The 15,515-nt window shown below is 29.4% G+C and overlaps 1 protein-coding gene across 2 annotated transcripts in view; it reads right to left on the bottom strand.

The window, feature by feature from the left end:
• Window positions 1–15,515, bottom strand: part of fry (microtubule binding protein furry) — a 789,794-nt gene that overhangs the window by 584,834 nt on the left and 189,445 nt on the right. For both annotated transcript variants that reach the window (XM_075372343.1, XM_075372344.1), the window contains one exon: window positions 170–330. In XM_075372343.1, coding sequence (XP_075228458.1) covers window positions 170–330 — 161 coding nt within the window. The remainder of the gene's footprint in view (window positions 1–169; window positions 331–15,515) is intronic.

Genomic DNA, 15,515 nt, shown 5'->3' with positions numbered 1-15,515 from the left:
AATAACAATAAAAAACCATCGTAAAATGAGTTTAATATATCTTTATTTTATGATATAATTCGTGCCAATAAATATCAAGGTATTACAATAATTATAACGTTAAGAGTAATTATAATAACACTACTAATAAAAATTCAAGGTCGAAGAGATAATACAGAATCAGACTCACCAGTATCGCCGTCAGCAGGTAACAAACCGACAGAACCAAAAAATCTTTTATCCAATACTTGTAAAAGTTGTAAAGCAGTTTCATGTATGTGTGTTCTAGGACATCCGGTATTCATAAGGGTAACATTTATAATAGCCGTATAATGATCACACGGATATTCTCTGTAACAGAAAAATAAACAAAATTTATTTACGTATACATTATTTACGTTACAATAAATTTTTTTGGGGAATATACACAAATTAATATGCTGGCCCCTAATCCACGTGGTTATCAACATACACCGCAACCATCATTCGCTAAAACAAGATTTGTTACAAATCACAATACAAAAAAAAACGAAATTACTTTTTACTTCGACAGCTCATTAAAAATTAAAAACCCATTTTTTTTTTATTTATTATAAAAAATGTGAATTCCGATGAATGAAAATGAAAATAAAACTACTTTAACAAATTCACGATAAATTATAAAAGATATACTCGTGTGTGTGTATATGTGTGTATATATATATATATATATATATATATATATACACACGAGTATATCTTATAAAGAAACTATATTTTTCAATACTCCTTTTAAACTTTCCCTTTCGGAAGTCAAAGCGAAATTAAAAGCAACTACTATAATCTTTAATGCAGAGTTTAAAAGATCGAAATTTAAAGAGTTTTTTTAAAATTAACTTTAATGTTTATTCTTTTAGTTATATTTTTATTGAAATAAAAATAAACCTTAAAAAAAGTTCTTATAAAATAAATTCCTTCAAGAGAAACGCAAAGGTAAGAAACTTGCCAACTAAGTAAAAAATTGGAGAGAAACGGCTTAAAAATTACTACTAAGAGTGAGAAAAAAGGATCTGGAATAGAGAGACGTTTTGTTATTGTTCACGTCAAATGCCTTAACTAATCTGATGAATTTTCTTGCTAATAGAGTTTGAAAATCAGAATGACATCAGGTTATAATCAATTATTTAAAAATTAAAAGATGGAGAAGAAGAAACCAGTTATTAATGAAAAGTCTAGTAAGGCTTTCCCGAACGAACATTCTTATTAATGTTACTGTTCTCTCAATTATTATTTCATTTCTAACAAAATTGTTATTTCTAAATTATACTTAACATAATATCATCTATTTATTTCGTGATTTGGCGGTTTTATGGTGTTTTTTTTTTTTTTTTTTTTTTTTTTTTTTTTTTAATTACTACAAAGTTAATTTTTCGGCCATTTTGGGGTCTTCCATTTGATTTACAATCAAATAATATTTATACATAATAAATACTTATATATTTTAGTAAATCTTACATTAGTAGATTTGAACCAACTTAATAGCTTACACCGTTTTTGTGTAATGATTACAAAATTTTAATTTTGGCGACCATTTAATGGTGAATCTGACGGCCGATCGTGGCTATTCGTGTATTATTTTAATCCTCTAACGATGCTCAATCCGCATCCAAAATCAAATACAAAAAGTGTTCACATCATACGTACTGGATTCGATATTAAACTGTTCGTTCGTTGAATATTCTTATAAGTATATACATCTAAAAAGTTGAAATGAGCACCACAGATCAATGGCGATTCCATTCCTTTTAATTCCTTTCTCTAAACAATAAGGCTTTAAAATACTGCAATTTTCCCGAAACCCTGTGATTTTTCTGTACTGAATTAAGACAATAAATATACCGCAGCGGAAAGGAATATACTCTACTCTTAAATTTTGGGATATCTTTTGCTTTGTCCCAGTATTTCTTACGATGACGCAGATAAAGCACCTGAATGAAATACGTAGCTTTAGTTAGTGTGTTGTTTACAAAACGATGTTGAATGCAAACCCAGGATATAATTAAACAATTGAAACTACTTTATTACTTTCACTCTTTAGTAAGACTGGTACAAGATGTTGATTATTCTTGAGAATGGCTACATTATACTGTTTTGGAAGCGATTAGTTTCCCATTATAGAGGACGTATGAATGTATAATTATCACATCCGACAGACTGTGAATAGTCAAAACTTATCACAATGAAAACACCTTTTTTTTAAGTATGATTACCATAACTTGTTTTTAAGCGAACAACCTGAGATTATTATCGACCAAAAATCACGACCAACAAAATGCTGTGCAACAGATGAACTACTGACAACGTAATTTTTACATAAATTTTCAGATAAGGGTATCGCAATAACACGTAAAAGAGCAAAAATTTGATTTTTAAGTACAGTTTATATAAAAAGGTAACAATAAAGAAAATGTTATAAGTACCCTAGAAATAGAAAAGTGAATTAAATCAAGATAAAAATGTCATCAGATAAAAAAATAATAAATAAATGGGACTAAAGGCTTTTTTTTAGCATTTTATTTAATATTAAATTCTTTAAGTTTCAAAGAAAAAAATAAATAATAAAGCTAAACCAAGATTAGCTCACACCACATTTTGCCTAAAATCCTAAGAAACGTTAAAAATATGCAGATACAGATACACACCTTACTTATGAAACTGACCTGGCTCTCAACACAAACAAAATACGAATAAAATAAGTATAACCCCACCAAAGTAAAGTAAGACATCTTCCTTAATAATTAAATTTTGTTATTATCTTTCTGCAGTTCTAGAATTTCACGTTAAACGTTACATGAGTCTATCCTAATTTATATTTATATATCATTGTTTCGAATACAGGGATCGGATCAAGTTAGACCAAATTATTTCTTGTATATGGTTCAGTTGTTATTTTTCCAATTTTATTTTTCCAATATTCTTTTGTTCTTTCCGAGCCGGCATTCTTCCTTTTTTTTTGATATTAAAGATTTCATTTTAGGTGAGACTTTATCTTGAAATCTCAGGTATTCGTTTTTCAGTGTCGTTCTGATTTTTTATACATTGGTCACGTTGTTTTCGTGAATCTTTAGTTCTTCCAAGTCTTCTTGAATATGTTTATTCAATAAACATATTTTAATTTATTCAATAAACATATGTTAATTTATCCTGGTTTTCTTGTTCATGAATGAGTCGAAAATATGTTTAGTCAATCTGTTTTGATTAATCCTTTTGATGTGAGTAGAAGTTTTTTTTTTATCTTGACGGAGACGTTTTCGATTTGCCTGATTCTTCGATTGAATCGGTAAAAATAAAAAATAAAAAAATAATATTGTATTTTGAGTATTATTTATTACATGAATGCGTTTTATATTCTAATTGGGAAACATTAAATTCTCAAGTTTTGTGTTTCATTATTCAGTCAATAAAAACTGTGTATATATATATATATATATATATATATATATATATATATATATATATATATATATATATATATATATATATATATATATATATATATACACTCGTATATACAAAACCCAATATTTGATTAATTTAATTTTTTTTCTACGTACGGGGCATTAATCATACTAACTTTTGTCGTAATTCGTTCATGGAATGGGGAATATCGCGAAAAACAATTTAGATTTTCTTTAGAAATATTTTTAAAAAAAATTTAATCACAGCAAATCTTTTACCTACAATGCATATACAAATAATCGAAGATTTTTCATTCAAAACATCAACCTCTACCTCTTCAAATTAAAATATATGTTTTTGTTCTTTTTTGCTCTACCTCCCTTCGGTTTAAATATTTTTCAAAAATTACTTTATATATAAAGCTATCATGAAATGTTTAGTAGCCTTAAATTATAAGTACATTTAAGAAACTAGTTGAATTATTTTTGTTTTTTAATTGCATACTAGTATGTCAATCACATGATTATCAAGCATTAATCATGTACATATATATCGTTTTTTTTTTACAAGTTTACTAACTTTTATAGCATTTTTACTTCCTAGTACGAAGTAAAGAAGTATGTGATCGCGAAAAATTTCGGTTTTCAGATTTCAACGGAAATATCAATTTTGACCAACCATGAATCCATTTTGACTAGTTCCGGCGTGACATCTATTGGTACGTATGTATCTCGCCTAACTCAAAAACGATTAGTCGTAGGATGTTGAAATTTTAGATATAGGACTGTTGTAACATTGTTATACACCTTCCCTTTTGATTACAATTGACTGACCAAAAGTGTCAAAAAAAGCCGAAAATCCAAAAAATTTGTATTTTGGACCTTTTCTTAACTGCGGTAATAATCCCTAAAGAGCTTTTCAACGATATATCATTAGTGGTACTTATTTTCATTGGTTCCAGAGTTATAGCCAAATTAAATTTTAATTAATGAAATATTTGGATCTTAAAATGGGAAGGCACATCGGTTCAAATCAGACTTCATCTCTTTTTTTTTATAATTTTTTTTTTTTTTTTTTAATATAAATATATTGATTAATAATTTTAACCTCAGATAACAAAAAAAATTACGATAAATAATAATTCAATAATAACAATAAAAAAAATATTATTAATGAAATAAAATTTTATGTACTTTTCATTTAAAAAAAAAGTTAAATATGTAATTTAATAGGCGTACAAGGAATTCATGTGGTGTACACATCAAATTGTTAACTTTTATAAATAAATATACATACAAACACACACACACATCAAAACCCAACGCAATAAAAACATCTGCCTGTTAATAAACACAAACAAAGTATATAAAAATACATGATTACAGATAAAATTACGTATTATAAAAACCCAATCAAAACAAAAATGTCAAAAACATGTAAAAAAATTGTGAAAAAATATAGAAAAAAGAAGTGTAATAGAGCAATAATAATAATAATAATAATAATAATAAAAACACGTAACAATTTTTTTAAAACAGATATAAAAATATAAATAAATGTAATGTAACCATATACATGAATAAACCTACGCATAAATAAGTTTAAATTCCTAGTATGTCATAAAAGTAAAACGTATTTCATTAACCCGACTAAAACATTTCATTCCCCAAAGGAAATGGCGCAATTTAATTCTCAAGACTGCTTTAAATTTAAAAAGTAAAAACTGAATTTAAAGTTTTAAATTACAAAAAAAAAACAAGTTTCCTAATTGTTAATTTTACACGTGAATTTTTTACTTAATTATTTTCAAATATTTAACCTTAAAAAAATAAAACAATTTTTTATTTCACTTTCAAACAAACGTCAATTATAATTTCAATTACATCTTTATTTTAGTTGAAATACTGTAAAGTATTACTTTTTTTATATAGGGACAAATAACATAAACGCACAATTAAATTTCAGCAATTCGTAATAAGTGCTGAAATATCCATTTTTTTTAAATCTTTTATTCTTTTACATTTACAATAATAACAGTAAAAATTGTCCTGTTGAAAAACATCAAACAAACTAAAACTTCTAAAAAAAATCCTGAACTTAAGACCTTTGATAAGGGTTGGGATTAACACTAAAAGAAATATACTACTAAAATTAAAAAAATAATAATAATAAATAAATATTACTATAATGTTTATTTAAATTTTTATCTCTAATGATTTCGTTCATAGCTAAAAGCCAGTTATAAATGAAAGTAAAACAAAAACTTGGCAAATAAAATAGCAAGCCAAATACGCTACAAAAAGAGTTGTGTAAATGACGCTTCAAGATATAATAAGTTTAATGTTTCATAATAATGACAACGATAACTTTTTTCAAAACTTTTCTTTAAAGTTTTATTAAATTTAACTTTTTTCAGAACTTGTTTCCAATTTATTTAATAATGGTAGAAAAACAAAACGAAACAAATAATAGCAGTTGTATAAACCATTACTCCAATCTTAATAACACGAGAATAAAGTTTAACAAATGGTTCTATTTATATAAAGTATACAATGATCAACTTATTTAACAAAACACAACCTTTTATACAAAAGAAGTATTTTCTTTTAACTTCCCTATTTGTATTGGCATTAAATCATCCTTCTTTTATAAACAAAATAAAATTGTAAATCGTGTAATCAGAACTTTAAATTTAGATCGTATTCATAATCTAAAACACAAAAAACGTATTCGAAACATAATTTTCTCAAAATACAATTTTTAAAATATCACATAAAATACAAGAACAAAAAGAATTCTATAAAATTGTATAAGACTACAAAATATAATATACAATACAATAATATAATATAATACACAATTGCTAATTGATTACGATTTCACTTTTTCAAGGTTAAATTAGTTTGAAAGTGTAGTATTCACCTGTTATGTTCGAAAGTGCAATAGAAGCTTAAAAAACACACTTCTACGCTAAGTTAAGGAATACTACTGTATAAAGCAAAAAAAAATTAAGAATAGTGTAGAAAAATAGAAATAACAGGATGTCGACAGGAATTTCGTAAAACAATTCATTTGCCAAGCTAGTGTGCATTACAAATACTGCATAACCAAACAGGCGGTTTTTACAGATACGGTTGTATTTGCATCCCTACGTACTGCCGAATCAGAAAATATGACGACAGTTAACTTCTTTATAGGTTAAATACATATTTTTCATGAGTCCGTGTTGACCGTACTTGAAATATGGTTACATTTCAGGTGACGTAAAATTCTCATCGCTTTAATCATAGACAAAAAGTTTGTATACAACTCATAAAATCCTAGGATGCTGTTTAAGATTAAGAAGGAAGACAACAAAAGTGGTATAACGTTTGAAGTATGTGCCGTCACACGCACAATATTTGTAAAAAGGTTCAGGATTTGGTTTCATATTCAACTGGAAGAAGACCAACATTTGAGTTGTTTATAAAGAATTAACATAGAAAATGTTGAAAAATTGATGAAAAGCCGATCTTGACATTTTTTGGAGTTATGTCAAAGATATAATATACTTCTACAGTAATAGACTAGTTGCAGAGGCGTACCTTAGGCACGCCCTAAGGACGGGCGGCGTCCGGGAATGGGATTATTAGGTGTCCAAAATTGTTTACCTGTGTAAAAAAATTTTTTTTTGAATGATGAAAATTGATATAACGAATGTTAAATTATAAACTTACCTCTAGAAAATAATACTAATGAATCGGGATTTTCCGCTAGTGATCGATAAATTCCGGTGCCTACTTTTTTTTGTTATAGTTCATTATTTTATGAAGAAAAACAATCACATAAATAAAAAAAAATATTATTACTATAAATTTCGCATATATATCGATATATAATATAACAAATATACTCCTGACCGCCACGGAACATGTACTAACAAATCGGGATTTTCCGCTAGAGATCGGTGCATTCCCCAGTGCTAAGCTAAGGCGGACGGACACACACAATTTCCCACATAATGCTTTTTAGTAGGGTAGGATATTGAAAAATCAAAGTCAAGAAACACTGGATCATTTTGTAAATCATCAAGGTTAATAGTTGATAAGGAACGCCACTCTCCGATCTGATGCGAGATTTCAATCCGTGTCCGAGGTGGGGGTGGCGCAGGCGCGCAGACTGTTCGGGAGAGCGGCTGTGTTTGAACACAGTCATCTTCGGGACATCTGCCGAGAGGACCCAACCCCGACAGTTGTAAGGAAGCGGCCTCACGCCGTACTGGACGAAACACCGTGATGGTGCGGTGCGAGAGCCGAGAATCGACAAACCAGGCTTAGGGGCCTCCATATCGCATGAGCCATAAACGGAATAGCGCGTCAGAGGCGTTTCCGGGGTCGCGAGTGCTTAATTTTCGCGAGTTATATAGTCTGAAGACGTCAAATACGGTAAGTCGCGCATAAAACAAAAACGCGGTCAAAATTTTTTATTTTATATTTTTTCCGCGTGTGTTTTGTTCTGTTTCTCTTGTTTCAGAAACTGGAGAAACGTGGATGTGGAACGACTCGTCGTGCCGTCTTGGGAAACGGCCTTTCCTTCCTTTCATCCTGCCAGTCCAAAGGAAAGTAAAAATCAAATTTTTTATTTATTTTCTTCGTGTGTGTGTGTTCTGCTTCTTTTGTTGCAGATACCAACAGCCACCACAAAAACAAATGGTTTCTTCACTGCGGCCACGCGGTCCCCCCAACCCCTTCTCGGACACACGTGTGTCTGAAGGTTAATAATTACGTGGAGTGAATAATTTCTGTTTACTTCTTCTAAGAAAATCGCCGCCCCAAAACCGCGATCGCGAATAGGTATCACCATTTTGTAAGTTCCCTATTACCTTCCTTTCCTTTCAAGAAAGAAGAAAGAGGGAACGAGCCCAGCAGCCATCAGCCCAGCAGCCACTAACAGCACGAAAGAGAGAAGAAACCTGCACTTTCTCCCGTTCAGCCCTTCGGGGCCTCGGGAATTTCAAGGTTAATGGTATGTAACTTCGGTTATTACCAATTCTTGGAAAGTGCAGGCCAAAGAAGAACGAAGAGGTCTTTGGAAGAAGAAGAGGGAGAAGAAGAAGATGAAGAAGAAGGAAGACCCACCACTTGTCTCAACGTCACGGACTATACCAGAAGCGGATGAAGAGCTTCTACACAACCTCTCCTTTTCAAAAACTTACAAGTTAGATAAAATAAACCAGCAATTGCGACTCCTGCGGAGTAGCGATCGCATTGCTCCCTCCTTACAGTTAGTGCCCCGTTGTGGCGTATTCCTGCTAGCCAATTAAGCGTTAGCACCGAAAGGACTTCAGTGGACGGTCTGAAGGGGAATTACGTCGGGAGGACAGGCTTTATAAGCCTAGCCTTCCGCGGTCGGCCCATGAAATGGGTTCGATAACGCTGGTTCAACAACGGATTGGAATGCAATTAAATCCGTCTTAAAATACTAAATAATAATAAAGAAAACTTGAAAAATTAGACCCGCTAACAAAAAATAAACCTTAAAAACACGCCCGATAGAATGATCTAGCAGCAAGGGACTCTGTCCAGGTTCTGCGATAAAGTAGGGAGTAATAAACTCCCGCCAACTTTGCATTCCATTCCAGTTGATAAGGCCACGTCGTTGATATAAACAATAGATGAAGAAGGGTGTTTCATCCTCCAATAGCCAGTCAGACTTCTCATTCTTAGTTTACACCGTTTTAATATATGGTTTCTAAGAATTCAAATAACAATCTCAGACAATGTTTCCATCAAGGATCTAATACATTTTTTTACTGATCATCAAGAATTTTAAAAACTAAATACGATTTTTTTTAAATTTCTTTTTTATTTTATTGATTATGCTGTTTGACTTGTATTACCTGGTTTTTTATAACTATCTAAAATTTTATGTATAGCTAGGTTGAGATTACAGAGGCTCTATCACCTGTTTTTTCTTCATCTTTTGTCAAAAATAAATACCGATCAGTGAATTAGGACTTCAATAAATACCAAATACATGAATTATTATACCAAATTTACAAATAATATATTTTAGGTTTTATCAACTCAATAATTGGAATGTAATACCAAACTTTACATTTTGTACGCCATGGTTATTCTTTTTTCTTTAAATTACGACACCTCATAATCGAGAAAAAACATTTCAGAAGGGAATAATCATTTTTTTTTATTTGATTGTAATTAAAAAAATCTGGTAAAGTATTGCAGACTTTCCCGGCTGCGCCGTTCAAATCATTTTTACCAAAATAAGATTTAATCATTAAAATTCCTGAATTTCTAATAAAAAACCTTTGATTTTAGGGTTTTTAGGGATCTAAGGGGATAATTTAGGAAAAAATATTTATAAAGAAGTTATTTCTAACAAAAAAAAAATTTAAAGAAGTGTTTACAACTATTTCAAAAATAAAGATTAACATTTATGAAAGTAATGAAAAAAATTGCACTTTTTAGCAATTTGGGTCCGGAATAAAATATACGTGCAAAGCTACTTTAATTTTAACAGTCTTTTAAATGTTGAAGAAAAATACAAAAACAAAAAAGAATTTTTAATAATAAAAATTGAATGAGTTAGAACCAAAAACAGAATATTTTTTTTTAAAGATTGGGAATACATTTTTAAGAAACACTTTTCTAAAAACATTCATACACTGGTTAAGCTTAACATTTTTTGCTCACATTAAGTTTTCTCTAAATGTAATACTTCCGTCAATAATTTTAAGAGGTGGGAATTGATTTTTTGAAAAACTTTTATTTTCAATTAATTTTACGTGCATTGTAGGTAACAAACAAATTTGCTTTAATTTTTCTCTAAAATGTAACTGAATAAAATTGAAATTGGTTTTTTAGCGATATTTCCCACACCTTTACCGAATCTTGAAAAAATTAATAAATGAATGCCCTATATATAGAGATATTTGAGCCAAATTTGAAGAAATCTGGTTAGGTTTATCCTGAGATAAGGATAAGGACAAATGCAGCGAGACACACACGCATAAATGCATACATACAAACGTACGTAACGCACTTACATGCAAATTTTTTTTTTGTAAAATAAAACCAGATACTCCATTTTTGACACGTTCGCCATATTTTCCCCTTTACTATAATTATTCTAGATATTTAAGTAGATATTTTGAAAATAATATGATATAAAAATTAAAAAATTTTTCTTTAAGGAGTTTTTAATTATCAGTATTATTATTTTTAATATTAACTGTGATATTTTTGGTGAGAATTTAAAAAATTACAACACAAAATGAGCTACTACATTTCAGATATAACACCTCACTTTTCCCTACATCTCATAAGATTTTATTTTTAAGAATGCCAAAGAATCAATTCCCTTAATAAACAAGCTGTTACCAAATTTTTGAGGATTTTTAAACTGAGCAGATTGGAAATAAAAGCAAATTCATAAAAATACGTTCAGAATTTTGTAATCATGATTTTAAAGTTGAATGGAAAAAACTTCAAAAATGTTTTGTAGGATGTCAACAGTTTCCCTAGGTTTTACATCAAACAACTGGAAAGGAATAAATCAAATATTTAATAACACTTTTGGGGGAAAACATTGAATTTTGAAAGGAACTTCGGTCACCCTCTGACCAACCAAAAATTTCATATAAAAAAAAACAAAAAAAAAAACGGGGATTTCCTTCCGAGTAATATTTAAGAATTATTTCACAGAAAAGCGTCAGATATTCTATCTAGTTAAATAATGATAATAATGTATATACTAAAAAAAAAAGATATAAAAAAATTATATTCCATTCAACTTACTAGCTAGCTAGTATAATGGAAAAAAAGAACATCAAAACATTATATAAATTACTTTCAGTTTGCCATTTATCGATCTTCCATTTCCTGTTACTCATAGAAATGCGATTTATGTACTCCTCCTCCACCACGAAACCCAACACAGCTAAGCGAAAAATTAAGCCATCATAAACACAATAAAAAGAAAATAAAAAAATAAAAAATTAAATATAAACTGAAATTTTATATAAAAATTTACTTAACAAATTTACTTAATCGTTATTCTTTGTTTATAATGGTTTGAGAATCAAATAGGAATAATGGAAAAATTATTTCTTCGAAAAAAAGTAAAAAGTGCAGTACAGAAAACCTCGAGAATAACTGGCGAGACGCTCTATAAATAAATGTATAAAATAAAGAGAGAATAAGAAATTAAGGTGTGAATGTACACGGTTCAAAATTAAAAAAAAAAAAAAATAACAAACAGTAAAGAAAACCGCCTAGAAAATATTTGAGTATATAGCATACCAGACTATTTAAACAAAGATGTTAGTTAAATAACATGAAGTAACCTATTAAAGCGCCCAAAGTCTCCTTGTTACTTCTCTGGATTTAGTTTCTAGTGAGCCCATTTAAAAGTTTTCTTATTGCACACTACTACATCCCTAAAAAAGGATTTCGATGATACATCTGTCAGCACAACAATACGCAACATCGACTTACCTAAGTTAGTTATTTGCAATGATCCCCATGAACATCCGGACATATCTACACGCGTTAAAGCGTTTCTTCCTGTTCTCGAAGAAAAATTGTTCATACGAAATGTACTTTGTGAAATCGCTAATAACATTTTGAAGCTCCCGAAGAATGTGTGGGTTTAACTGAAAACAGTATTTTTTGCGTAACTTTAGAAGTAAAAATCTGGTGTGATTAAGTCCGGAGGTGGTCGTAGGCTCTTAGAAATGATTCGATCTCTGAAAACCTCTTGCAGTAACTTCACTATTTGTATGGCAATGTTCTAGCCTCTGACTAAAAGATCTTGTTATTCTGGCCTAAAATAGTCATATCACATTAGCTAACTCATTAACACGGACTTTTGTACCAATGACAAAGACTCCGTCCCAAATTTAAATTCGCTGCTGCAGTCTTTGTTTTTTGGGAGATATTGACCACTTGGAAAAAGTCCAAAGGCGCGCAACTTTGAAAAAATACCATATGAGGATCGCCTTCGTTCTCTGCATCTTTCCTACATCGGCATTTCTCCAGGACATTGCCGTGGAGAGCTCGTTGAAACTTTCAAGATTCTAAATGGGTACTATTTAACTCCTCTTTATAAGAAATTTTGATAGTCGTATTTGACTGAGCTTGCTAAGAAAACGTTTCTTAGAAGAATCTTCCAGAGAGTGGTTAATCTTTCGTACCAACAGCCTGAATAAGTTGTTAGTGCTCGATCTATTTGTGATTTTAAGAGCCGATTTGATGGTGATTGCTATTCCTGCCGATCAAAAGTAGTGTGACTTGAATGCTCAATGGCGTTTTGACTTAATTTTGGTTTCTTTCTTTTTTCTTTGATACTGTATTGTAGTCTTTTTTGATATTTTTGCTAGTTTTAGTTATATATTTAATTTAGTTTTTTTTTTATATTCGCTTGTCTAAGGCTCGCAAGTATAATACTTCAGTTTAATTTTTATTCACATCAAATTTCAGGTAATTATGGAAATTATTTCGCCGATAGTAGAGCTTTAAAAAATTAATAAATCTCCAACAATAGTTATCTTATCCAAGTGAATAAAATGTTTAAAACAGAAATTCAAATATAAACCTGTAAAAAGAGCGGTCAAAAAGATTCAGTTTTTAATTTTTAAAAGAATCAAAATGAGACAAGAGATTGTTTTTTGAAGTACCCTCCAAGCAAGAGACATTTATCTCTCCCAATTCTTCAGGATATTGTGAATGCATTTACTAAACATTCGTAGAATCAAAACACATTTTGAACGCAGCAATTGCTTTTTCCAAGGAAAACTGATTTTCAAATTTTTAATTTGATCAAAATTTCTTAACAAAATTTGAATTTACATACAGAATAAATATGCTGCAAAAAATAAATAGCAATGATATATATATATATATATATATATATATATATATATATATATATATATCATTGCTATTTATTTTTTGCATATATATATATATATATATATATATATAGTTATATTGTTCGTACTTTTAAATAATAAACATTCATTTCAGATTCAAGCTGAACTATCAAAGTATAGTTAAAAGAAATAAATTTATCTAATTCAAAAAATAATTTTTTTGTACTTGTCATATTATCTTTAAAAAAACTAATAAATCTCATAATTTTAAATGAAGAATTTTCAAAAAGAGAACTGAGATAAAAGCGAGAAAAAAGTGCGAGAGGGCATGGAAAAATCTTAAAGAACAAAATATGCTTCTAATCAGATTATGAAAACATGTTACCGTTTCTGCGCTTAAGAACTACTCAAACTAAACCGAGAAATCCATTCTATTTCAAAGAGTTCTTTCCGCTTCGGGTTTCACACACAGGACAATAGGAACAAATAAAACAAAACTTAGGTAACTTGGATAAAATTACAGTCAGATTTTTTTCCTTTCCTATAACCTAAAGGAACACTTTTTACAAACACTATACATACATTAAAATGCTAAATCTTCTATAAGTTGTATATTTGTACTGTTCTGCAGTCTCGAAATTAAAGACTTCTGTGACAATAAAGAAAATCTGTTTTAAGTATAAATTTAAAAAAAGTAAATAAAACAGAGTTTTTATTAACTCTAGTTAAGAGGAAATATTATTTAAAAGAAAGCAGTTGTTATTATAAAAGTATGGTAGTTATAAAAATAAAATATGTTATTTAAAAAATAAAATACTTCTGGGCAAGGGTAACGAATTATGAAAAATAAATAAATAAAATTCCGATACAACAAATAAACTTTGAGAAACGAATTTAATCAAAATGATAAATCTAACTGCAAGAATTTCAAATAAAAGAGAAAATTACAAACTAGATATTAAAGAACATTAGAACCAGACAGAATTATTTATTTACAAGCAGTTGAAATTAGCGATATTTACTGAAAGGTAAATAACTCTCAGTGATGTGAAATTACGAATAAATAAACCTGTTAATAGAAATTAATTAAAATTTTATTTGACCAGCAAAGTTTTCTGCCTAAAAATATTTATACATATATATTTTTTTAAATGTTAAATATAATTAATTAAAATTGATTTGATTTGTTCGTTAACTTTCATCATACGAGTGAATTTAAATCTTCAGATTTCTGAACTTCTTTAGCATTTTTACTTTTTTAGCTATCATATTGAAATAGTATAATACGAGAAATTATTAACTGATTAAATATTTAGTTGTAAGCATTTCTCGAAATTTAAAGGTCACCTGAAATCAAAGTGAAAAAAAAAATGAAACAAATCTGTACACGCTTGCGTTGTATATGTGTGTAGGGGTTTATTTTTCTCCATTACTAATAGAACGGATAAATACATAATTACTAAATAAATTAATAATAATAATAATAATTAGCCAAAATTAGTGTCTCGAGACTTCGGTGAAACATCAACGGGGAACTTATTAGGTGAAAAGGTGCAGTTTGGTGAAAAATATATAATAGGACACTTAAATATTTAGTAATAGTATAAAAAAAAACTTTTCTCACTTTACCTCCGCCAATCTGATTTTCGGAACACGGAGGTTACAGCCCTATACTGGCAGTTCGTTCAGCAAGAGCCGCCCGCATTTACGCGTGCCGGTGAATCGTTTAATGTGTGACAAATTGCTCCGTCTTGCTGGAAGAAGCCGTACTCTATCATTATCTGTTATGTTAACTGAGCGTACAATCTTTTGAAAACTTCAAAGTTTTCCAAAATTGTCAATACTTCTATATTGGCCAGTTCGGTCAAAAAAAAATGCTTCACTATACGATTACGAGAAACAGTACACTATATACCAATATTCTCATCGTGAAGTGGAGGCTCAAACATCCGGTAAGGATTTTCAGACATCTACTTCCTGGTGTTGTGCGAATTAACATAGCCACAAAAATGAAATCGTTCCTTGTTTGACAAGAAATACAGCACCGGGTCTGTCTATAGATAATGTTTCTGAGAAAACGGTCGCAATAATCGAGACGTTTCGATTTGTCAGTTGTCATAAGTTGTTGTTACACGATACGATTTCTAATTTAAATCATGACCAATCTTAGGACAAGATGTGTATTTTACATTACTTGATCGCCTCTGGACTCATAACGTTTGCC

This window comes from Lycorma delicatula, chromosome 8 (genome assembly GCF_047948215.1).
Source record: "Lycorma delicatula isolate Av1 chromosome 8, ASM4794821v1, whole genome shotgun sequence".
Taxonomy (NCBI): Eukaryota; Metazoa; Arthropoda; class Insecta; order Hemiptera; family Fulgoridae; genus Lycorma; species Lycorma delicatula.
The sequence above is the reverse complement of the archived record's forward strand: the minus strand, read 5'-3'. Positions and strand labels throughout refer to the sequence as shown.